Source organism: Lonchura striata, chromosome 19 (genome assembly GCF_050655825.1).
Source record: "Lonchura striata isolate lonStrDom1 chromosome 19, ASM5065582v1, whole genome shotgun sequence".
NCBI classification, from domain to species: domain Eukaryota; kingdom Metazoa; phylum Chordata; class Aves; order Passeriformes; family Estrildidae; genus Lonchura; species Lonchura striata.
In genome coordinates this window covers 6,353,934-6,379,969 of record NC_140721.1, presented here as the reverse complement: position 1 = coordinate 6,379,969, position 26,036 = coordinate 6,353,934, and the positions used below count along the sequence as shown (strand labels likewise).

The following is a 26,036-nucleotide window of genomic DNA, read 5'->3' as shown; positions in this document are numbered from 1 at the left end:
CTTCTCCCACATCTCAGCTTCAAAGGTTTTGGCTGGGACCATAACACAGCTCTATCAGCAGGCAGGCAGACACACAAGCCTGAAACTCTCTCTGAATTAATTCCATTTTCTATGTATGAGAAGCCTTCAGTCCCTGAAGAAAGCACAAACACAGAGAGGCTCTACCCAGAGCAAGACCCCCCATGTCCCCTGGCTCGGGAGCATGTTTTTGGGATCTGCCCTAACCCCACATGGCACGGGCAGCCTCTGTGAGCTCCCAGGTTGTCAGAAAGGTTCATGGAACAGTAGAAGACATCATGACTGGAGGAGATGAAGTTTCTCAAGAAGAAACCAAAAGGCAGGGAGCTCAAGCCTCTTTTTTTCTTCTCTTCTTTTTTATTTTTTTTTTCTTTAATTAATCATTCCAGTCACTGCTTGTTTTGCAGAAACTTATTTTCAGCTGTGGCAGTGGGATTTGCCTCCTGCTGCTACGCCCAGGGGGGAAAGAAACAGCCCAACTTCTCTGTAAATCTGCTCAAACCGTTCAGCTGAAATCAGAGAAAGCTCCTCACTGCCTTAAAAATAAATAAAAAAAAAAACAGGGTAAAACCTCACTGTTCTCTGGATGCATGTGCAGACTGTCCCTAGACAGAAAGGCGCAACTGTTAATCTACCAACTCCCACGAGAAGGTAGTTTGATGTGAAACAAGAAATACAACTTCTAAAAATAATCAGATTAAATAATCAATGTCGCTTTTGCTCTCTTTTCATTTCATCACTCTTTCTCTCTGAAGCAAACCCTCAGGTTCCACAGAAGTGGCTCCCAAGATCATGACCCGTCCCTTTCTTTGGCAAACCATTCTCCAAGTTGATATTTGGCTTTCTGGGATACTCAGAAACGCTGGCAAATCTCTATCAATTTTCCTGCGGGACCCAGATTTTGGATGTTTTCTCTGACCCCACTCAGCATCTGCTACAACCGGTGATGCGCAAGTGGGGAACTGAGGGAAACACGGGAGCTGCTGGTGCGGAAAGCCGGGCGTGCAAACCCTCCATTTCAGTCTGCACACGCTGACCATGCCCTGCGCGTTTATTAATTCAATTAATTAAATCCTTTGATGTGCCCGCACAGCCTCGCACCCTCTCCCCTCATTTCAACCCCCCCCCCTCCTCCCGCTGTACCTTGGCACGGCCCATCCTACCCCCCCCGCTTCCCCAGCGAGTGGTAGGCGCCGCGAGCTCTGATTGGCCGCCCGGCCCCGCAGTCCGCGCGAGCTGCGGGTGCCTCAGTGTGCGCGCGGCCGGCGCGGCGGGCGGGTCGCTCCCTGCGCTCCTTCCGCTCCCTCCGCCCCTCAGCGCCGCCGCCATGGCTTCGGGTAGGTGCCGCCAGCCCCGCCGGCCTCAGCGGGCAGCGGCGGCTCCGCTTCCCGCCGCCGAGCGCGGGCGCGGTGGGGCGCGGGAGGGCGGGCGGAGCGAGCGCCATGTGGCGCATGTGGGAAAGGCCGCGGCCATGTTGCGGGGGACGCGCCCGCTTTTTCCCTCACGCCCCCCCACCCACCCACCGCAGCGCTCGGTGAGGGGGAGGGGAGCCACGCCCCCGCCGGTGGCCCCCGTGGGCACGCCCCCTCGGCCGAGGCCACGCCCCCTCCCGGGAGCCCCGCTGCGGGAGCGGCTCGGGCCACGCCCCTTCGGGCTCGGGGGCGTGGCCTGGCGGGCGCGCCCCCCACCCGTGTCGCAATGGGGGGGCCGTGGGGCAGGGTCCCTTTGGGGTCTTGTGCTCGGATGATGCGTGGCATGCACCCCTTCTTTTGGGGTCTAGGCCTCCCGTTTAGGCTGTGCCACAGGCCACCAGAGTGAGTGTGGACCCCATTTTGGTTCATACTTCCCGGTATAGGCCCTCCCGCCTTAGGTCGTGGTCCCCCCCACCGTGTATGGGATGTGGGCCCCATTTTGGTTCATATCGCCCACTGTTGGTTCCCCCACTTTTGGGTTGTGTACACTTCCTCTCGGTGTGAAATGGAACTTCCCCCCCTTCTGGGTCACAGCCTTTCCCCTTGTGGACCCCGACTTTGGTTTGTGGTTCCCCCCAGCCCCATGCCGCTGTGAAGTGGGGATCACCTTTGGGTCGTGGCTAACATGCTTTGTGTGCTCCTCCTCTGGACCAGCACCCCATATGGAATGCAGGCACCCCCTCCCCTGGGTGTTGCCCCTCTTTAGCATGGGAAATGCCCTCCCCAGCCCTTTGTGCTGCCTCTGCTCCGCACTCTGTGCTCTTCACACAGAGAAGTGGGGGGGGCTCACACTCCCTGCCGTGGGCTCAAAACCGCCCTGGCTGGGATTGTTTTCCAGCGGGGTTTTAGTTGAGCAGGGGAGCAGGATCTGCTCTCCCGGGTGACCTGACACAGCCCAGCTTCTCCTGGGACCTCTCCGAGCACAATGTGCTGTTTCTTCATCCCCTTTGAGGTGTGGATGGTTGCTCCCCCGACAGTGAAGCCTTGGCTAGGTGTGAATACCGGTGGATCCCAAAGTGGGAGGAGGAATTCCAAGGCGTGCTTTGTGGAGCGAGCCATGTTTTGTTGTGGTCGAGCCATTTTGGCGTTGTCTCGTGCTGCGTGTGAGTGATAGACAATACAAACAAAGCAAGGGGTGGTACAGGAATCCTTTCATTCAAGGAGCAGATGAACCTGGAAAAGCAAATATGGCCAAAGGTACTAAAATGAGTCCAAATTAGGAATTTTTCTACTAAAGCATGGCAGTAAATTGCATCCACTTTTACCCTATCTGTCAGCTACTGATCAGTCAAGCACCTATGTGCTTGTGATGTTCAAACATGAGGTTTTTTTCTTTGGAGGATAATGAGAGGCACTGCTGCATCTTTATATGAATTACATAATAAGAACATCTCAGTTTTCAAATGTACACAGCAGATTGTTCTATCTTGAGAGGAATAAACCCCCTGAGCAGTGCAAGGTGATTAGACTGCTATGTCCCACTTCATTAACAAGAAGTCTTTCAATCAACTTTTTAAACAAAAAAAAAAAAAGTCAGTGTAGGAATTTCCAGAATAAACTGTTATTTCCAAAAATCCTTACAGTTTCTTGTCCCTAGTGAGCCCACGAAAATAAATTGATCAGAAGTCTGTAAGAGGTCCAGCAGAGGATGTAGAAAAAATTATAAATAAAGGAAATTCCTCTGATTGCATGTTCTCATATTTTACAGACTCCTAATCTGGTTGCTTTCAATTTTTTTTCCAAAATGTTGTGGTATGATGGAGATGCTAAGGAGATTAAATGCAGTTCTTAAATTTAAAGCTAGTTACATCCTTACTAAATGATTTTCTGATACAACCATTAATATTCTTTAATTAGCAGCATTAATGGCATAGAAATGTTAGAATTAAACCACAACCATATTTCACAATGCGAATCATAATCTTGGTGATCATTTAAATGGAAACTAACAATTTCACCTTACGCCTTAAAAAAACTGTTGAATTTCACCTCTGCCTTGGGTTTTAATTGCTTTTCAATATGAAAAAGCAATGAAATATTTGTGTAGCAGTGGAAAGGGAGGAGAAATTCACATCTAAGTGAAACTGCGCGGGAAATTTAACCTCCTTTGATCTCGTGTTAGCATTTGGTAAATATTTCTGTTACAGAATGTGAAATCTGATACTTTGTGTTGCTTTGAGGAGATAATGTTACCATTAAAAATGCTGCTTGGTGTCTGAGTATCTCGGGTGATACCCCCTCCTCTCAAATCCATCACCTCAGGTGATGCCCTCATCAAAGCTCTGGTTAAGTGTCTGTGTAACCACTGGCAGGATTGGATTTATGTCCTGCTGAGGGACGTATAATGAGCAGATTCAGCAATCTGATGAGTGTTTTGATTGGAAAATGGTCGCAGTCGTTTATGACATTTACCCTGCCTTGTAATTAATTCTCAGTGTCAGCGTTTTAGGCACTTGTGGGGATAGAGGCTGGAGAGAGAATGTGGGGGGAAGAGTGAAACTGGGGATGAGACATTCCTGATAGATTTTATTAGGCCATGGTATGTGAGTATTTATATAAATTCTTGAAGTGATTGGAAGAGGAAAAATTGCAGGGCTTATCCAGAATGTTTGGGTTTTGACAAGAAGGTGAGAACTTCAAGCAGATTTCAGTCCTGCCTAGGAGGTGAGATGGATGGAGCCTGAGCAGTGCAGAGCTGGAAGGGCACGGAGCAGAGTGGGGTGTGAGGAATTGTGCAGAGCTGGGGCTGGGATGGCTGTGGGGCTGATGGAGCAGTGTGTGTGTGTTCTGTGTGCTGCATCTGTCACGTGCTGCTGAGCTCTCAGCTGGGTTTTTCCTCTTGCAGAATGAGCAGAGGGAAGTGTCATGGCTCCTCCATCGCTGGTTTTTCCATTCTGCCTCCGTTTGTGTCCTTCAGCTCAGCAGAGCTTTCTTAGAGCATCCCAAAAAGGGGTTCAGCTGGACTGACCTACTTAGCTTTGCTTGATTAATTAAGCTGCTGCATTCTGCTCATTGATGATGGCACTGTATAGCCATTAGAGGGGTTGTACAGTTCTGGGTATTTGCAAAGATTCCTTGAAAACAGAATTCAGATCCTTCAAAAGTGTGTTGTGTCCCCCACACCCTGTGCTGCTGTCATTTCAGTCTTCATATTTTCACTTTTGTTAATGAAGGGGAAGCTTCATTTTGCAGGGATAGTAGTTGTAATATCCACTAGACTTGAACCTTTCTCCTTCTCCCCAAATTTTCTCCTCTAGTAGTAGAGACTAAAATGTTCATTGGGAATTCTCAATGTCACTTATTTCTTTTTCTAGATTCTGGAAGTTACAGTCAGTCTGGGGGCCAGCAGAGGTATGTGAGGATTTTTGTTTTGCTGTTAGCAATTACATCTGCAAACTAAAAGACCATTTAGTATTCCCTGCATGATGATTGATTATTCAGGATAGAATATTGAGAGATTTTTGGAATTAAGGATGCAGAAAGATTGCACCTGGGCCTTTCTCAAGATGTCTTATAAAACAAAGAGAAATCTATTCCTGAAAAGAAGACAATAGTCACGTAGTGTAAATTGGAATGACATCCTGTAAGAACTTTTGAAATGACATTAATATAGAGAAATACTTTTCATGTGATTGCCTTAAGCTGTTCACTAAGAAAGCCAAAGGTTATGATATTTGTTATATGGCCCAAGGCTGCAGGACATGTTTTAATCAGTGAGACAAGTGTTTTTATGGAAGTATAAAAAATCATGGCTAATGCTGCCTGTGCTAATGAAGATCATGAGGTTTTGTGCATGTAGCACTCTCTGAGTTTGGGTTTGTATCTCAGTATGATGAGTTTCAGCACATGCTTCTTCTGTCAGTTCATGAAGGCTTAAAGTGGCAGAATAATGAGTAAGTATAATATAAAATTACAGCAAACCCAGCTTTTGTGTACTTCAAATTTATATTTGAAACACAGCAGAAATTAAAATAAGCTCTTCTGGCTTCTGACTGTCAACCATCCATTGATACAGTATGAATATGCCTGGAACTGCGGTGCTTGGATTAAAGACCTATTTTGGAATGAAGAGAAACTTAGAGACATCAAAAATACCTTTACTTTCCAGCCTGTGTGGAGGGCACTCTAAACATTTCATAAATGCATTTTTCTCTTCCAGCTACTCATCCTATGGCAGTCAGAGCAGTCAGAATTATGGACAAGGACAGGTATGTTGAAAAAAAACATTGTGGCTTTCAAAGCAGATGTTCCTTGAGTGAAAATAATTGTTTCTGGGCCAGGAAGAATTCCAGTCTCACCTGTGCTTGATGTTTGCAGTTGTGTCTAGCCAAGGAAAACTGTAATTTACTGCTGTGGAAGTTACACTTATTTGAATACATTCTTGAAATTACAGGGATATTCTGGTTATGGGCAGAGTGGAGACAATTCCTCCTATGGACAGAACTATGGAAGCTATCATGGGAACTATGGACAAAATCAATCAGGTTTGGCTAGCTTGTTGCATTCATTGGCAGGATTTAAAAGGTGAATATTGACTAAAAATTTTCTTCCTCAATTTCCAGGTTATGGACAAGATTCCCAGGGATACGATGATGAATCTAATTATGAAAATCAGAATCAGAGCTCCTACAACCAGCAGTCCTATGGCAGCCAGGGGCAGCAGAAAGGGTCATCCAGAGGGTAAGGAAGCAGAGTTTACTAGTACCTATTTAAATTATTGTCTAGTTGTACATTCTTAACTAGAGCTATAACATATTTCTTGCTAACATTGCTGAGAAAAAGACAAATATTTGAAGATCCTCATCCATGAAACATGTTTAAAATCTGAAAGGAGGTACAGGAAGAATATTTCTTTATGTGAGAAGAATGGTGTAGTTGTTTTGAAGTCAAGCTGTATGGGGACATAACACCTTAGAAAGCCTTTGGATTGTGGCTACAATGAAGAATGGACTTGGCAGAGTGTTTTGATTAGGAGAAAGACCTATCAAATCCCTCTCCATTCACATTCTTTTGTATAAACTTACAGTGCTCTTTTATTACCTTCAAATAAGCTCTTAGCAAGGGAAGTCTTAGCTGCTCTCAGATTGCAGACTGCTTATCTGGCTCAGAATGCCTTTTCTTGAAAGAGAAACGATTCAAAAATGTCATGTAAGAAATATATTTTGGTTTTCCAACTAAGTAGAGTTCTCAGAACATGGTGAGTTTATATCCTCATCAGGAAATTAAATGCGCACATGCATGCTGCACTCTGTGCTATTTCAAATATATTTTACTTGTGATGTTGTATTGGATTCAATTTCAGGAGGATTAATGATACAGCTTTGAAAGTATGCTGGAAAATACAACCTAACTTCCCAGAATGACTTAAAAGGCCACTTAATGCTAGAATACCTCCACTGTGCTTTACAGGCTGTGTGCCTCCACCCGAGGTCACTGCTTGTGTTAGAGCTTTACTGAGGATCATGTGACCTCTTTGAAGTACTCTGTTGACTAGTAAACTTCATTCTTGTGTCCAAGGTCCAAATGATTCTGTATTTTTTTGTAAGGTGATAAAATAATCTGGACTTGAGAAAACCTCTACTTGGTTTCTGGTTTTGCAGTTCTTATTATAAAACATTCTAATATTAAAAAAAAAATAAATTGTAATCTGCCAGCAATAGGTGCTTTCAATGCAGATGTCATTTTTGCCTTCCATAACAAAGGCAGGTACACAGTTAAGTTTTGTTTTGCTTTGTTCTCTGAATATTTATTTAACTGAGTATTAGAGCTGTAGAGAAGTAATAATGTAGTTTTTAATTCTTTAGATGTCCAGTAGAATAAAAATACAGCACATAGGCTCTCCAAGAAATTGTTTGTAATACAGAAAATGAAGAAAAGACCTTGAAGGGAAGCTTCTCAATGTAGGGTTGTAACAAACATGGAGAAACTGAGACATTAAATGGTAGCAGCTTTGAAGAGGGTGGTCACAAAACTGTAGCTGTCACATCCTAGGGGAGGGAAGGGAAGACAGCAAATAATGGATGCTTTCAACAATGCTTCCTTTGTTGGTAAAGGTGCAAAGGCTAAAGCAGAGCTGACTTTCTTGACGTGAAGATAATAATAAAAATCTTCACAAGCTGTTTGCCTCTGGGATTAGCAAGGCTAAAGCTGAGATCTAGGCTAGAAGTGGGAGAGAGCAGATTAAATGGTATTTACAGAGATGGGATATTTTGGGATTGGTTAGACCCAATGCACTACTTCTGAAAGTGCTTTGAAAAGCTGGTGGAAACTTCCTGGAGGCTCTTGAATATTTTTTCCATTTTTCTGAGATACTTTCACTAGCAAGTAAGATTGCCAAAGACTGCAGAGTAGCAGATCTAGTGCATCATCCTTCAAAAAAGGGTGGAAGCAGGGAGGGGGAAGGGAAGAAAGGGTGGCAGAGGTCAGAGATTCTTTTCAGTTACTGAAAAAAAATCAGACAGCTCAGGCACAACTAACTACCTGGGGGGAAACATAGGAATGAGTAACAGCCAGTGTTCCCTGGATGCAGTTTATTTCTCATAAATCTATATTATGCCTTGTCATGAAAGGCTAAGAGAACTATTGTCTCATATAGCTAGATTTTCAAAATACTTTAGTTTCTCCTTCAGATGCTGAAGTAGCTTAGGCAAGTGTGGTGTAGGTGAGATTCCCTTGTGGTTGCTCCAAAGTTATTAATCTTAATCTTAGAGAAGATTTATGACTCCCTCTTGGAATGTAGAGGTATATTGTGTTGGAGTATTCTGGATGTGATACTGGCCAGTATTTCTGATGAGAGCTGCTGAGATAGTGTAGATGGCACTGAAGTGAGAAGAACCACAGGTATGTTACAGGCCACCAGAACAGTTAGAAAAATTCTTGATAAATTGTAGAATGCCCAGAAGAAGAAAGGTTGTATTTCAGTGAAAGCAAAATTTTGGGATCTTTTAGGCAGCAAGTCTCAGCTGCACGATACAGCATGAGCACTGAGGCCCTGCCCTGCAGGCCCAGGGAGAAGGATTTGGTGTTCAGCAGGTCACAGGCTCTCCATCAGCCATTGATGGTACTGGGGAGAGGGGGGAAAGCAAGTGTTGGACTGGGACGTGTGAGAGGAGTGATGCTCCTAAGTTATGTAATGAGGTAACTGCAATTAGGAAATTTTAACTATGTCGTGAATTTTCAGCCGTTATTTTGCTCTCTATTCTGTGAACATTTAGCTATTAATTCAAATTCTGTTTGTTTTAAGTGGAAGAGGCTCTTATGAACAAAAGTCAAACTATGGTCAGCACCAAAGCTCTTATGACCAGCAGTCAAGCTATGGACAAAACCAAGACTCTTATGACCAGCAGTCAAGCTCCTATGATCAGCAGTCGGGCTATGGCCACCAGGGCTCATATGACCAGCAGTCGGGCTATGGCCACCAGAGCTCTTATGACCAAAAGTCAGGCTATAACCAACACCAAAGCTCATATGGCCACTCCCAGCAATCCTACCAGTCTCAGAAGGGAAGCTATAGCCACAACAGCCAAGGTAAAATTGACACCTTGAATTCAGTATTGGCTAATAAAATTGAGCAGAAGCTCTGTGAAATGGTTGGATTTCCTTCTGCAGGCAGTTGATTTAATGATCATTTAAATTCTTTTCCATGCTGATGTTCATGGGGGATATTTTATTTTGTTAAGACTTTCAAAATATTATAGGAAGATTAAAATCTCTTGAGGCCCCAAAATGGTTGCATTTATGTATGTTAGAACAGCCTTGCAGAGACTCTGTCCCTGAGTTCTGCAAATTCTAGATGGATTTTTTTTCCTAGCTATTTTGAACCCTCTTCCTGCATGAGGCTGACATGTCTTGATCAGTCATGAAGAGCTTCTGCACTTCACATTCCAGCTTTACACTGTGTAGGTGAATTGTGAGATAGAAGGAGAAGTTTAAGATGAAGCCTTTTTTTTGCATTAACTTCACACCAGCAGCACAACCCACTCTATTTATCCTTGTTCTGCCTTCAGTGATGTCTTTTGCAAACTGGGAGGACTGTATGGAAGTCAAATGGAAAGTATATTTTAGACAATATGTGTTCAGTGTTTGGAAAGTGGAATGTAATTACAGAGTGGTTTTTACATTTTTATATACTTGGTGACCCTGGAAGCCAAGGGAGATAATGGAGCAAAGTTTGGTTTGGTTTTTATTTTCTTTTTGGCACAGAGAATGTCAGGGCGATTTAGGAGTTGATACATCTGAGATGTAAATGGCAGAGTTAATGAAGAGGAGGTGGGAATTCCAGGGTGTGAATTTTCATTGTGCTGCAGTTTGCACTACAATTGACTCTGTTTGGTTTGACTCATTCTCCCAGATGACCGCCGTGAAAAGAGCAGGTATGGAGAAGATAATAGAGGATATGGCGGGTCACAGGGAGGAGGTAGAGGGGGATATGACATGGATGGAAGAGGTCATATGTCTGGATATAGGTAAGTGATCTCATTCCAGTGCCTGCAGCTCCTTACCCTTCTTTCCTATTATTTAGCTGATTTTCATTTTTTGTCATTATATGTGTATTCCTAAGGTTTAGATTTCCAAAACTGGAAGGTTTCTAAAATTAAACCTTTCTGCACTGCACAGAAATGGATTTTGCCTGGGGGAATAGCGTTTAAATTCACAATGATTGAGACCAGGCATTTGATTGTTTTGACACACAGCTGCATTTTATTTGCATGAGTTGCAATACAAAAACTGCCCCAGCCCATAGCTTGTTTTCAGTGAAGAGAAAACCAACAGCCAGTAATTGGGAAAAATTTATGAAATTCGTACCTAGGGTAGCTCACATTTTACCAGGGAAGTATTTGGGCCTTTAATAATTTAGTAGTGACTTTGCTTGTTCTTTGTTGCTTTTTTCAGTTTTAAACTTTTATTAAAATACACATCTTTTATTATTGATTTATTTGTCAGTCTGAACACGTTTATTTTGGGTAGATCTGAAATACTAATAATGCTGTCACCCTTTTCCCCATTGCCTTAGGCCCTGTGCTGTCAAGAAAATTTATGCACATATTTAATTCTGTGCTTGCACATGATCTCATGCCGAGGTCTGCAGTTGGGATCTTGGCTTTAAAGCCTACTGAATTAAACATATGACATATTATTTATTAATAACTCACACAACTGGCTCCCCTTTGTGTCCCTCTGAGTGCTTGGAGGTGCAGAGGGTTCACTGATGCAGGGCAAGAATGTTGAAGCTTCCAGAGAGCTTTGAGGTTTTGCTTGTCAGCACCACTTACCCTACAAAAGGCTGCACAGCTCTGGGTTATTCCTAAACTCTGGATGAAAAACTCTATACATTGTTTTCTGTTGGAACTGATCTGATTTAAATAAAATAATCCACTGCTTGGTTACTTTTAAAGGTACTTACTGTTAAATCATATTTAAAATCTGTCTGCTTCTGAGCTGCTCCTAAATTGTACTTGATCACATGTTTATAATGATGTAGGAGGATCTTACCTCGTCCAATTACATGTGGTAGCACAATTAGAATATCATATTAGTGTTATTTTGTGTTTCCTGGGGTTTAATATAATATAAACTTAATGTATATTTTTCTGTAATATTTTTATAATAAGCATAAATTTATATACTATAAATAAGCATAAATATAGAAAAATAATTTTGTAATATATAGTACCTCACATAAAACAAAAATAACAAAATAATTTCTAAGTTAATTTTAATTTTCAGTTAAAACTGATCTTTTTTTTAAATTAGATCTTCCTTGATGAAAATATGAGGACTTTCCATATTCCTGTGATAAAAACTGTTTTATTTAAAAAAATCTATAGCTTAGCCCTTTCCAATAATAGCAATGAATGTGAGCTTCAAAAAACACACTGCTGATAGAGTTTGTCACTTTGAAACAAACTTGGGTCTTTGCAAGATAAAGTCAAATGTACTAATGTCTGTGAAAATAAAGCCTCTTGCCATATTTTTCCAAAATGTAAGGAAACTTTTACTCACACATTGATGTACATCATTGACTGGGAAGCCAAAAAAAGGGAAAAAGGGGAAGTGAATGAAGAAGTGGAGGAAAATTCAGGGAAGTGGGAAGGCATTTATTAGGAATTCTGTCTTCTTCTGTTAAGTGATGTTGGCTTTAATGGTATTTTTGTGGAAATTTTCTGTATCTTCACTGTCATATATCTTGAGTCAGTCTTTTTGCATAATTGTGACGGAGGATTCTCCTTCTGACATACGTATTTTACCAGACATGCTTATTAGAGAAGTTTAAAAGGTTAAATTAAATAACAAACTCTATAATGAAGGGGAAAATAACTTGTAATAAGGTAAGAAATCATGTTAAAGTCCTGTGAAAATGTGGGGTTTAAGGGTAGGGGTCCTTTGCAGAGTTTTACTTTAGGATACTCAAGCTTTTTAGAGTCCTCATCTGAAAAACAAGGAATGATTGGTTACTGTGGCTGGAGGACTGAAATGTTTTTGTTAAGGGTGAAGTGGGAAACACAGGAACAAACAAAGCAGGTGAGAGGAGCTTTGCTTTTGGCTCTGCTCACACAGACTGTGCTGGGGGAACCACAGACATGCAGTTCAGAAAGGATTTGCCATTGTGTTAGGATTTGTCATAGAAATCCTGATTTTGCTCAGCACAGGTTATTTTTCCTCTCTTGTGCAGATTTGTGGTGATCTGCTATAAACACAAGGTACCTGTGCAGCTTAATTTATCAGCTATTAGGTGTGGGAATTAATGTGATATAAAGAAACTGCAGCATAGTGCAGATGTGTTTTACAAGTGTGGTTTGTGTTCAGCATTAATATTTTGACTTGTAACATACATAGCCTTATGGAAACTTTGGAAAAATATGAACAGAGGCAATAAATATAAGCAAGAGAAAAAACCCATCTGTTAGTGACTGTTGCTGCTCTAAATATTCCTTTCTTGTTTGTAAAATATACTTTTAGGTGTTAGGGACACACTTGGTGAGACACATACACATTGCAGGCTGAAATTTGGTCCCTGAATTCTTAGTGCTGCTTCTACCAGTATCTGATATTTATAAAACTGCATTTGTATGTTGAGCTCCCCATACTACCTGTACTTTAATTTAAAGAGATGTTCCTGGCTGGATTAAGCAATATCCAGATGAAGTCCAGTTACAGTCTAGTAGGGGATGATAAATCTGTTATTGAATATGGGAGAAAAGAGCAACTGAGGACTTCTCTTTCACAGCAGCAAGTTCATACACCGAGTGGTGCCTTGTCATGTTCTGGCTGCCTGCAGTTCAGCCTCTTATTTATTATCTTAGTTGGTGGCACTGCTGCATTTCAATTGCCTCTTCATGTTTCTAACACAAGATATTAAGACTCCAACATCCATCTGGTCACCCATCTCTGAGGCCCATGTGCAGGCCTGGTAAAGCAGTGGGCTGTGAAATGCTGCAGCTGTATTTTCCACATGTTTTCTGCCAGTAATGTGGGAACTCATTCAGTTGCTGAGGTTGAATTTTGGGTCTTAATGAGGGGCAAATCTGAGACTGTAGCATCAGCTGCTTGCAATTTCTGTGTTTGACTTGCTGCAGGGTATCTGCCTGATCCCAGGCAGTCTTGGCTAGCTTTGCCCAGCAATTGCAGGAAGGTAACAAACTGCAGCTTCATTAATCAGATGCCACAAAAAAATGTAGGAAAGCATTAATCTATTGTCAAAGGTGTCTTATCAGTAGATTGTTCCATATTTTTGTTGGGCTGGTCATGTGCGACTAAGCAGAGGACAACATGCTGAGGCATACTTGAGCAAAAATGTATTTCTGTAAACATTAATTTAAAAATGAATTAAAATGATTGATTACACTTGTTAGTGCAGAGTGCAGAACTGCTTTATCACAGAATTAAGGCATTGGACTGTGACTTCCTTACATTTTGTATATTCAACTCCCACTGTTCAGGACTATGGTGCACACATTTTTACCCCAGCATCCTGCAAAACCCTCACTTCCAGCAAAATCCTGGTTATGTTGACACAAACATAATTGGTGTACATTTTTTAATTGTTGGGGTTTTCTAACTGCCATACACTTCCACATCAGAAAATATATTTGTTCTGGATATTGCTGTCCTGATGATCTGGGACCATAATCTGGGGTTGGATGGTTTATATTATATACTGTTGTTGTTTCCAAGTTAAAATCCCAGTAAAACAGGCATCCTAGTAAAAATTGTTGTATCATAATGAAGTTTGCTTTTTAAGCTGAAGTGAATTGGAGGTGGCAGAAAGGTATTTACGGTAAATTTTATTACCACCATTGTGTTTTTAATCATCAGTCCTTGAGTAAAGACCAGCCCTGATGCTGCATGCAAAATCTTTGATGAGCAGAGTGAACAAATGAATAAATGACACTGCAGTTTAGCAGTCAGATTTCTTCTGTGGAACAGCAATAAAATATGCAGCAAAAATTTATTTTAAGAAAAGTCCCAGTAAAAGTGATACTGTCTGTTGTGCCAAACTGTCCCAGAATGTCAGTCACCCTCCAAAGAGTGTCTCTTAATCCAGGTTTGATAATAACCTGTTGAAATTTTATTTGGTCCTCTCTTTGGGCAGATTTTCTCTCATAAATGTTAAGTATCAGCAGATTCCATTTATGACTTTCCATTTGCTGTAACAGATGGAGAGAGTGAAAGAGAAATGACTCCCTAATTTTACTTCATTGCCTTTTGGTGGGTGCTTGTGTGCCCTGTTTGGACTGATGTGTGAGCAGACAGATGGAATTAACACCTGTAATTAAAGGTTAGTTAATCACCTAGTGATTTCCAGTCACAAAGTGCTTTGGTGAAGAGGCACAATAGCTCCAGAGGCTGGAGATATTTCTCTGCAGCAGGGTTTGAGCTCACACTGCCTTTAAAATGAGAAAGCTTGTGGGATTAGGTGATCCTGCCTGATTTTGAGGTGGCAGCTGTGTCCCTCAGGACGAGGAGGACAAGCAGACAGTTGTACATGGAAGTATGAGAGAGTCCTTCTGACATTTGGTTATTGGCTTTCTAAAAAACCCAGTGGTTTTTCTCTGATGGCTCTGAGTATTGATTATCTTGTGTTCATACCATGAATGCAATTAAAAATGCTGTTGTGAAAAATCCTTCCAGTACAAACCTTTCCAGTGAATAAAGAGTGAGGGTTTATTTTCATGCACATAATTGGAGGCATAACAACCTGTTTTAAATCCCCTTCTAACCTTTGAAAATTGATGTGTGTATTCTCTTAACTTGGTCTACATTTTGTGCCACAGGTTTCAGAATGAATGAAATAAAACTTCACGGCCTCTGCTTTTGAAGCTCACATACACACACACCTTCTCTGTAATGCCAAGTGCTGTAGTACAGTAGGTCCCCACAGACCCTTGCTCAGAGAATGGCTCATTCTGCTAATTTATCCCCTCTATTATGAATGCATAACAATAGAGATTAATTTTAGCTCTTTTGACTTCTAGGAAAGTACTAAAGTACTAATTATTCCAAAGTAGCAATTACATCTACAATTAAAGCCCACATTAATCTTCATGAAAATACCATTTTTTGTTTTAAACCCCAGTTTGAATAGCTGTTATTTTGGCTGATGGGATGGGAGAAAGTATTGAACCAACCACATGTGTATGGGTTAGTTTAAAATACTCCTTAGGGCTTGTCTTCTCCAGTGCAGCACCCTGAGAGATTTTTTTTTTTGTAATTTAATCTTTGAACATGAATGGGTAGTGAGGAGAACGTAGACATGGTGCTTTAGCTGCCAGACAGTAATTCTCAACTTGTCATCAGTTAACTGTAGATTGAGCCTTGGGCTCAGCACGTAGAGACTTAAGGAAGAAATCATTTCTTCAATTTTTCCTCTGCAGTGGTGGTGACCGTGGTGGCTTCAAAAATTACGGTGGTAAGTGCCGAGTATCCAAAAATGTTTCAGTGGAAATTCTTTATAAATCTAAAAGCCACCAATATCTTGTTACTATCTAGTAGAAGCATTATAGAGTTTTGGTGAGGCTGGTGTGTTCATGAGTTTTAATAGCCAAACTTGTAGCAATAAACTGGATTTCTACTTTGTCAAATTGCATGAGAGAATTTGTGGAAACAGTGGCGTTCACCGGATTATTTTTTTTCTTTTCTTTTTTTAATTTTTGTTACAAATGCTTCTTAGAAAGGTACTAGAGGTAGAAAAAAAAAGTGGGAAACTGCTTGGTGATGTGACAACCAGCATTTGCAAGGAAACACCAGCACAGCATCAGTGTGGCAACTGCCACATGCTGCAAGTTAAAGAACACGTTAACGTCCTACAGACACCTTCTGTTGAACGTTTAAATCTAAATATTCTCTAAATCTCTGGTGAATGTCTTAGATCTTAGATGCATTGCATACATTCTTTGTATATTTTCTTGTTGCTAAAAAAGTCACTTGAATGTGTTGTGCTAAAAATAGTCTTTTTTTCTTTCTTTTTTTTTTTTTTTTTTTTTTGTCAAACCCGTATCATAGGTCAAAGGGATTATGGACCGAGATCAGATGCTGGTAAGGAAACAAGCAGTGAGTGGGAGTGGACTGTAGCTCTTAGGTCACTGCTTTGAAAATGTTTGTCTAGAAATATGGATTGGCTGCAGTTCCCATGGCTCGAAACCTAGCTAAAGCATGCCTTCCTTGAAAGAAATAGATTTAATTAAAGTGCATGTGAATTTTTGGATGTTAATGCAGCAAATAAGAATTTCCTGTTGAATTCTGAATGTGTTTGAGCCAAGCAGCTGCTTTCACTGCCATCACACTTCTGCTAAGCTTGTGTTATTTAAAACACACACTGCTCTGGTGGGTTGGGATGCCCAGCTGCATGAATGTTGGGTGTAAGTCAGGTCAGCTGTCCAGTGTACTCAGCTGATGGTGTTAACCTCAAAATTAAGCTCCCTGCTCCTCTTTTTATTTCACATAAAATGTCTCTGGGATTTAAGGGTCTGCTACTGGGGCAGCACAGAGGTGAGCTCAAAATATTGCTGCAGTTGCTCCTACAAAAATACTTGGTAAATGTAGCTTAATTTTCCACAGATTCAGAGTCTGACAACTCTGATAATAACACCATCTTTGTGCAAGGACTTGGAGAGGATGTTTCAACAGATCAAGTGGCAGACTATTTCAAACAGATTGGTATCATAAAGGTATGTGAAATGAGAAATCATGGGTCAGAAAGAAGGGAACTGATGAAGCTGGTATACTGGAAATGTACTGGTATCATTCAAGGCAGAGTTCTCTCTGACTTCCCAGCAGTTGTAGATAATATTTTAACTGGGTTCCCAGCTGACAGCTCATTTGTAAGCTGGCAGCACTAGCACCTTTCTCCTAGTGACATTTAGATTGCTTTATGTCTCTTCTTTAGTCTTTATAGCCCTGACACTCTATCCATTGTGCCACCCTCGTACTGCAGCACGTGTGCCTCTGTTCCGTGGCTGCTGCTTCTGGTTCTGCAATTCTAAATTAGGATTTTGTGCACTTGACCTCATTTTTTTGTTAAAACTGGGCCCATCATTGCTTCATGCAGTCAAATCTCTCTGTTTCTGCAGGCCAGCTCCACGAGAATGTTCTCACTAAAGATACTTAGTGTTACAGTTTATGCTTTGAACTAATTTCACCACTGTTTCTGCTGTGCAAGTGTACAACCTTTCTTTTCAGACCAACAAAAAGACTGGGAAACCCATGATAAATCTGTACACAGACAAGGATACTGGCAAGCCAAAGGGAGAAGCCACAGTTTCTTTTGATGACCCTCCTTCTGCTAAAGCAGCAATCGACTGGTTTGATGGTGGGTGAGAGTTACCTGTTCCTGTGGCCATTTTTGAATCTAACAGACAGTGGAAGAAGCACATAATTACCTTTTTGGAGGCCCAGTGCTGCTATTTATGTAGCTTTTGTCTTGGGTCTTTTAGTTTTGTTTTTGGTTGGGGTTATAGTTGGTTTGGTTGTTTTTTTTTTTTTTTTCTTAAACAAAGACCTGTATTTCATGGTTTCTTGTGTGTATTGGATTTCTCTAATTTCATTAAACAGCAGATAGTGATTTAGACCAAAAATGTGCAGTAAAACTGAGGGTTTGCTGCTGTACCTCAGTTACCCATGCACAAGGTGTGAGAGGTGGTGTTTGTCACTACATGTTCAGACCAAGAGAACTGTAATCTGTGTTAGCAGCTGGAGGGATTCCCTACAGTGTTGCATTGATATTTTTAGTGTTGTGGGAGCATTCTTAGAGTCTGGGAATGGTTCTGGCAATCTTGTTCTGAGTGCTCTGTATGTACACAGTGAAAAACAAGGTTTTAAAATTATAGATTTATCCCAGAAATATATTGATGTAAAACTCCTCAGACTGCAGGAAATACAGTGACACTCTTGTAGTAATAAACTCAAGGGGACAAGGGAAAAGTCCTCCTGTCCCCTTGTGTGTTCACAGAATTTTAGTGATACTGGGTATTAACAAAAGGTCATACTGTGCATCTTGTGGGAAACGATACTGCTTTAAAAAATTGGCATGGCATGCTTGTCTGATGTTTGTATTTGCTAATAAAATGCAAATTAACTTTTGTTTAAGAGGGTAAGGTAAATATGACTATATTAGGCACATGTGCAGTGCTGTTTGTCTGTGATAAACATTGGATCTATGAAGAATCCAGTCACTGAAAACCCTGAACTTTATTTAAATACACTTGGGAGTTAGGTTTTGGGCTGGCTATTGAGTGGAACAAAAGCCTTGTTGCCTTGGTGGAATTACAGACAGTTCAAACATCCAAACTACTTCCTCATGAACATGGCCAAAAATCTTTTGGACATTCTTATGTGTTTAAATTGCAACTTACAGATCTCATTTAAACTAAAATATCTGTGGGTTTATGAGAGTTTAGCAAGTAGATCAGTGTTTCCATCTCACCTTTGCACCAGTGCTTTCAAAACTAAGAGATTTACTGCACCTTCTCTGTGTCTCAAGAGTTTGATGTTCAGTCCAGGTGTGCAAATCACTTCTGCTCTGCTGGGCTTGCTGCTATGTTGTTGGGAGCTGTGTTGATCCTTTCTCTTCTCCCACAGGAAAAGAATTCAATGGCAATGTTATCAAAGTTTCTTTTGCAACCAGAAGACCTGAATTCATGAGAGGAGGTGGAGGTGGCGGGCGTCGAGGTGGGATTAAAGTCTCTAGAGTCCTTGTTTTTGCACAATTAAATACTTTTTCACTATGATTGATTTATTAAAGAGAAGTTGACTTTGAAGCAGTGATCCATCAAATATATGAGCTTTTGGGATTCTGCCAGGAAAGGGAGTAATAAGGATTGAACCCAGTTAAGTAAACTGAAATCTGTAATCTCTTCTGCACAACACAGAATTTATGCTTTCCTTTAGAACTGGAAAGTCTCCAGATCTTGTCTCAGCGTTGCTTTTAAAGAGAAAGTGTAACAGGGATGTTGAGCTGTACCAGCCCCACATATATAGGGGAGAATTCCCAGTGAGTATTTGCTTGTTGAAGCAAAGCTTTGAGATACTCTGTTTCCAGCTGGGATTAAGCAGTGTACATAATTCAGCTGCTGCTGATTTGGAGCAGCAGTTAGATTTCTGATTCCTTTAATCAAGGCCATATCAATCTCCCTCATTCTCTGCATGTACAGTTTGTCACTAATCCACTGGGTATTCATTACCATTTTCCAGTAATCATGCTTTGGGCAGTGACTGTCAACAAATTCTAGTTCTAAAACCAGGCAGTTCTGTAGGCTGATGGAAAAGAAATCTTCAACAACTTCAGTTGGCATAAAAGTTCTTAATTTTGTGATGCAGAAAGCAAGAATGTTGTGCCTGTGTCAGAGGCATCCTGGGATTAATCCAGACATTTTTTATTGTTAAATTTTTGTTTTGTGGCTAAATCTGGCTATAAGTGACTGATCTTATACCTTGTTAAGTCTTTCTGCAATTTTATTAATGCATGTAGTGGGTTTTTATTTACCCAGTGGCAATTCAAGCAGATCAGGTTTCCCTTTACTGCTGGAAAAGAATTTATAATAAATATTGGGAATATATTTGCATTAAACACTCCTTCCACCTGAAAAGTCTGTCTGTCAGTGGGGGTCTGAAGGCAGTGACAATCTTGGATACCTGTTTGTCATGTGCAGTTCACAGAACTTTATTCTGATTATAATTTTGTCTGCAGGTTCACGAGGTGGCTATGGAAGAGGTGGGGGCTTCCAGGGTAGAAGTGGGGAACCCAAAAATGGTGATTGGGTTTGTCCTAACCCGTAAGTGTCATTTTAATTGGGATGGGATATTTCACATGGGCTTCACCATCACAGCTCAGTCTGGGGAATCCTTGTGTGTTCCAGGTCCTGTGGCAACATGAACTTTGCTCGCAGGAATTCCTGCAACCAGTGTGGGGAGCCCAGACCAGAAGATTCGCGTCCATCAGGAGGTGTGCAAAACTAGCTACACCTCTTAAATGTTTCAAATGTTCCTTTCATCTGCATCTTTCTGAAAAAGCTGATGTATTTGCATGTTTTTCCCCAGATTTCCGTGGTAGAGGTGGCTACGGAGGAGAGCGGGGCTATCGAGGGCGCGGCGGCCGAGGCGGGGACCGGGGAGGTGGCTATGGGGGCAAAATGGGAGGAAGGTAAGAAGAGCCCTGCTCCTTGCTTGGTGGGATTGATAGGGGCTGTGGGAAAAGCATTGTTTTATGTGTAAGTACAACTGCCATGAAAATAGTGACTACAGACAGGAGCATCCAGAGAGAACCACTCAGTCTGAGTTTCCTGATTTCTGGATGAGGCTCTCTATAAACACAGAGCAGCACACGGACGTCACTGTAGAAATGTTTGACTGAAGGGACTGTTAGTTATTTCCTTCATTTATTACTTGCTTAGAACCTTTTCTCTCCCTTACAGAAATGATTTCAGAAATGATCAACGCAACAGACCATACTGAAGACCACTGTGAATGTTTTGTTTGTCTTCTCGATGCGTTTGATAGTGAAATTGCCTGCAGCTTCACCCATGGCCTCTTTCGATAGTGGAATTGAGTGAAACTAGATTTTTATTTTGGTGGGAGGGACTGGGGTGGTTTTGGAGGATTTTTTTTTAAGCAAGACATTGAAATTTAATCCAAATTTCCACATTCTCCTCTTTCCTTCCCCCCTTCCCATACCTTTTCAACGGGCCCTAAGAAGGAAAAGGATAAACTGTAAAATATTGCCAAAATATGAAGTGTTTTGTAATACAACAATAAATGCTGATTGTTTTATTTGTGAAATCCTACTGTTTCACAATTACTTGAGTTGCATGCATTTCCTTACATATTCCCAGTGTTCCTGTGGTATGGCTTAAGGAGTAAGTAGGCACTTGTTTGGAATGGCACTGCAGCTCTTCTGTGTGTTCACAGAATCTGCAGGCAGGTCAGTGATGAACCTCCTTGCTATACATGTCCTCTGTCCTGGATTTGCAGACTTGTCCCCTGCTCCTTTCCTTTTTCCCTCCTGTGGTGCCTGCAAACCTGCTTTGTTTGCTCTGCACTCTGAGGGGAGCAAGCAGAAGGAGTGTGTGTTCTGCTGCTGCCAGGAGGCAGAAAAGCTCAAAATCCAAGGTGGGACGCCTTAAAAAAAAAGTGATATTCTACATTGTGTTGTACTTGCTGCTTTTGTAATGTGGGTTATGAAAACAAGTGTTGTGTGCAGCTGCTTCATCCTGGAGGTCAGATGCAGGTGAGATTCAGTAGGTGCATTGTGAACTTTTGGGATTCAGCTCTGCAGCCAAGGGAGAGGAAAGAAGGGAGGTTAATTATCCCTCCTGCTCAGATAGGTCACTGCAGGGGCGAGCAGTCTGAGAAGGTGGCACAGCCCCAGTCAGGTCATGGCAGTGCTGCCTCTGCATCAGAGGCCTTTGAGAGAACCTCTGGCTGTCCAATATTCCAGTGGGCAACACTGCAAATACAAGTCTTGGGGTCTGTGGTTACAATTGGGCATAGAGCTGGCCATATCTCACTGAGAAATGAACAGAAATGGCTTTTGTTAAGGTTTATGAGCCACCTCCCCAGCTTGGTGTGTATTGATGGTCATGGTAACAAAGGTCAAATCAGCATTACCCAGGGTTGTAAATGTGACTGCTGGGCCTTTTTCAGGTTTCTCCTGGAAAGCATCTGCTCTGTTAGAGGAAGCATTTGTCACAAATTATAGACAGCTTGTTCCTCTCAACAGTGGAATTTGAGGTGTATATGTACTAGTGACAATATAAAATCCAGTGTATGGCATATGAGGGTTCAGAAAGTTGATGAATTCAGAATCTGTTGTTTTGCTGGCCTAGAAGAGTTGGATGCTGATGGTTTTGAAGCTGGAGTTACTGTTTGGAGGGAAGAGGCTAGAGGGTGCTCTTGCCCACTGCTGTGCTGGCTGATGCAGGAATGGTGCCAGCTGGATGGGGTGGAAGGAAAGCAGGAATCAGCCACTGAGAACAGCCTCAGTATCCCTGCTGAGGTTTGTTCCCCAGCACAGCTGACACCTTGCAGTGCACAAACGGCTCCTGAGGGTGCAGCTGGAGCCTTCAGAGGTGAGCACAGAATTGGGAATGGCTGAACTCAGCTGAGCAAAACCCAGGGCTGGTGCAGCATTGCCCCTCTGCTCCCTGCAGTTCCCTGGTGAGGCTCTGGCTTTTCCCCTCCTGGAGAAGAGCTTGGTGCTTCCAGTATTGGGAGCAACCGTTGTAGCTGCCTTTATTGCCAACTCAGCTTCCAACCCTGCTTTCTCCCCCAGGCTAAGAGCACTTTCCTATTCAGTCACTGCCCAGGATTCCCAAGTAGATGAGTCTTCAAGTGAGCCACAGAACTGGAGCTGTCACCACCTTCTCAGCTTTTCCAGCCTGGCAATTTTGCTGAGCACTTCTTGTTTATGTTCTGTTCTCTGTGGAAAAACCACCTGAGTTCTTGCATGGTTTTAAGACACCTTCAGCAGCCGCTTGATCTTTCAGAAAATCAGCAGGAGAGGGAAACTGTACTGGCTTGATGGGTTGTTTTACTTGCCTTTGGTGCAGTGAGAGTTAAATTAGCTCAGAGAGGCCGGGGAAGATGTTCTGTAAAAAAACAAACCTAGATGATGATTTAATGATGCCATTGCCTTCCAACTGCTTCTGCCAAGTCTTTTGGTACTGCAGGTTTTCTCCATAGCTGCCTAAAGTTTGCCAGGCCAAGTTTTAATTGAGGTTAAAGGAAAGTAAAAAACTTTAAAAATGTAGTGTATTAAGGATTGAATTAATTGTAGTTCTTCCCAGTGCTGTGTGAGGATTTGGTAGGACTTCCTGTAATAAAATTCCAGATTAAGGAGGGATAGGACAGTAGATCTGTCCTGTCAGGAGGTGGAAAACCTGGTGAATCTTTCTCAGCAGAAAAGGACAGTTGGAGTTGTTCTCAGCATAGCTGGGAGTAGCTCTGCTCTGCTGCCTTAATCTCTATTTATGCTCCATCTTCCAATATACATTTTCTTAGTGGCGAGGGTTTGATTTTGGGAGTCAGTCCTGTGTGGAATGCTGGTGGTTTATTTATAAAAACAGGTCTAGCACTTGCCAAGCTCAACAAGGACTTGGTGGAGAAAAGAGGGATGCCAATGCAGGAGTGGCACGCGATCCTTACAGAGCTGAAACGCCACTCCTATATAAAATAATAGCTAAACATTTTCAGAGACAGACAAATAGTTTCCATGCTGGGCCTCTGCAGCCAAACCCACCTCACCCTGAGAAGAAATGCAACTTTAAGTTGCTCAAATACCACAGTCCTAAAGAGAGATATGGGGGCAGTGACTGAAGCCAATCTCTCATGTCTCCAGGGGTTTGAGGCCAGGATCCAGCCAGTGCTGCTTTGCCTAATCTAGAACTGATAATTCCCATTTCCAGGGTAACAGAGCCCGTGTGATGATGTCCCAGAAGATGATGTTGCTAATGCTGCTGTAGCAGTTGTTTGTAAAGCTGTTGTAATAAAATACAGCTGTCAGAATGCACTCAAAACTGCTTAAAACTCCCTTTTTCATACCAAGGTGATGATGTTTGCTGGAACTCAGGTGCCACCCTGATCCTAGAAAGAGATGCATGGGTTTGGCTGTTAGCTGAGCAAATAGCAGTGAGATTCAAACTTTTCAAACTGCTCCAGCAAATTGGTGTGTTTGTGGGAGGCCTCATCAGCTGCATGCAGCTTCTTGACCTCATCGACTTCCAGGAACTCCACACACAAAAGGTAAAGCCAAGGGAAGTCTGTGCAGACTTTGCATTTTGTCTTTAACATCCTTGTGGTAAATGTCTGTTCTTGGATCTGCTTGAGACAGGATACTGGGCAAAACAGACTTTCTAACACATTTTAAGGACACAGGAAAAGTCCTTTGACCTATAAGAACTTTATGTGCACAAATGAAGTACTCAGAAAACACTGAGCAGAAAAGGTTCACTCTTGTGACAGCCCAAGGAACGTTAAGCTGCTCATGCCTTGGTAAAGAATTTGACTCTTGCAGGCTGGGGTTGGGAGGGAACGCTGTGACTGTGCCCATCTGTCCAGAGCTGAAGTCCTGGCTCTGGCCACTTTCCAGCAGCAGGATGAGGATTTTGGACATTGCCTGGCACAGCACACACTGAGCCATCCTGGCTCCTGTACAGCAGCAAACATCTGAAGAATGGCTGTTCATGGGAGGATGAAATGGAACAGCTTGAACCTGCTCTCAGTGCAGAGCTTTAATGTTTTTGATGGTAGGTTCCTGTGCCTCACACCCATCTTGGGTAGGAGCTGCCACAGAGGAGTAATGGGGTTGCTATTTGCTTATCAGTTATGATAAACACTCAGAGCTGCTCTGAGAAAGCTCACGTCACAAGAACTGTTTCATAATGTTGGTTTACGAGCTCTTGCATCTCCCTCTTGCAGGGATCCGCTGGTGCTTCAGCTCTTCTCTCTGCACTGCTCAGCTCTCTTGATGTGCCCCTGTGGACAAACCAGCCTCCCCCACTCCAGCTCCACGCCTGTGGTAATGGCATTTAGCTCTGTGATCTTTACAGGTCGATATGCAAATGGAATTAAATTAGGAATGATCTGGAGCTGGGACGTGTCTTTAGGGAAGGGTTTGGAAAGTGAGCTCAGTAAGTGCACTGAGATCTTTTGAGTTAAACTCAAGGGAGGAGGAATTGTCTCTAGAAACCCAAGAAATGAAGACTGATTAGGCAACCAGACCTTGTAGAGAGATCTGTTTATCATGCTCTTTGTGAATGTTTTACTAAAAGATTTTATTGGTTCTCTGCCATAGGCTTGACTTGTCAGGTTTCAGTTTTGGGGTAGAAGTTACAAAGATTGAAACTTTTTTTTTTTGCCCCATTTCTGATCTTCCACCGCAAAAGCCGGAAGTCTGTTCACCTTTCCATGAGATAGCATTTCTGTTCCTGATACCGCTCTGATTACAGCAGCTGCATAAACATCTTTATACTCCCAGCCAAAAGTCTGCAGAGAACTATGATCTGGCATCCCCCAAGGGTGGGCTGAGTTCTTCTCCATCTGAATGCCAAACCCCCGAGGACTAAGGCAGCAGCCCCGGGAAATGCCCGGTCGGAAAGCTGGCGGCTGCGGGGGCTGCAGGTGCCCTCCCAGACGCTTCCCCACATTACAATGAGCAGAGCAGGGAGTTTCCTGCTCCTGCTGGAGCCCAGCCAGTCACTTTCTCATCATCCATAGTCTTAAGTGGAAGAGCAGATGGATCAGTTGCTTCCTAGATACGATGAAAACACGGATGCATTTGCAGACAGAGCTGCTCTTGTTTTGAAAGGAAGCGAGAGGCTGACCTGTGTGAGGAGCGGCCGTCCCTTGGCTCTCCCTCCTGCCAGGGCCGAGAATTCCCCTCACACCATCCCTCAGGCTGTGCCAACTGCCCACTGTGCTCTCTAGCAGCTCCTCGGTCATTTCTTACTGGCCCAGCCACAAAACCATCATTTCTCCCATATTTTTTATCTTGTAGCTTAATGACTTCCCTATTTTTTTGTTATGTGGATCACTTTTTTCCACCTTCAAACCCTACTTCCCTTCCCTGCATCCCTGTCCAGCTGTAAAGCAAAGTGTCACAGACTCTCTGCAACTCTTTTCCAGTTGCACTCAACAGATGCTTCTGTAACGTCAGGGTTTGGCATGATTAAAAAGTGGAGGAAGGAGCCTGGGATCTTTAAAATAGGTGTGGGGTTGAAGCTGGCATGAAAACAAAAGCAGATACAAGTCACATCCTATTTTTTTTTCCCCTTGAACCAAATCAGAATCAAAACATCCTTTTGCTTTAGTCAAATTAAAACAAAAAAGTCAAGCAAAACACTGCTGTGAGTAAACAGAGCTGTTGACTTGTCACTGCAGCCCTCAACATCATCAGCTGTGTGTGAGCTGCAGGAGAGCTGTGACACTGATGTGGGTGCAGCAAACAGCCCCTCCTTGCCCATGGGCCACCATGTCCTGTGCCTGGGAGGGAAATTTAAGCAGAAAGAGTGTAAATCACAACCCGGACTGTGTGGTTATTGTGTAAAGCTTGAGAGA

General features: G+C 42.5%; 1 protein-coding gene across 2 annotated transcripts; it reads left to right on the top strand.

Annotated features, from left to right (window-relative positions):
• The first annotated feature begins 1,267 nt into the window (after positions 1 to 1,267).
• Positions 1,268 to 20,762, top strand: TAF15 (TATA-box binding protein associated factor 15). 2 transcript variants are annotated; one of them, XM_021550987.3, is made up of 16 exons: positions 1,268 to 1,355; positions 4,805 to 4,841; positions 5,650 to 5,698; positions 5,884 to 5,974; positions 6,053 to 6,170; positions 8,734 to 9,017; positions 9,841 to 9,955; positions 15,365 to 15,399; positions 15,993 to 16,025; positions 16,548 to 16,657; positions 17,169 to 17,298; positions 18,567 to 18,656; positions 19,675 to 19,759; positions 19,844 to 19,929; positions 20,025 to 20,127; positions 20,399 to 20,762. In XM_021550987.3, exons 1-16 carry the CDS (start codon positions 1,346 to 1,348, stop codon positions 20,436 to 20,438), a joined length of 1,416 nt encoding a protein of 471 aa, XP_021406662.1. In that variant the 5' UTR covers positions 1,268 to 1,345; the 3' UTR covers positions 20,439 to 20,762. The 2 variants fall into 2 exon arrangements, with proteins under 2 accessions (XP_021406662.1, XP_085413649.1); XM_085557523.1 differs by lacking the exons at positions 1,268 to 1,355; positions 4,805 to 4,841; positions 5,650 to 5,698; positions 15,365 to 15,399 and having other exon boundaries at positions 5,909 to 6,170.
• The last annotated feature ends 5,274 nt before the right edge of the window (positions 20,763 to 26,036 follow it).

Excerpts from the sequence above, each read along its gene's own strand:
- TAF15 (XM_021550987.3), top strand. Across the intron at positions 17,299-18,566 it reads AGCAATCGACTGGTTTGATG|GAAAAGAATTCAATGGCAAT; the intron begins GTGGGTGAGAGT and ends CTTCTCCCACAG. Across the intron at positions 19,930-20,024 it reads AGATTCGCGTCCATCAGGAG|ATTTCCGTGGTAGAGGTGGC; the intron begins GTGTGCAAAACT and ends GTTTTTCCCCAG.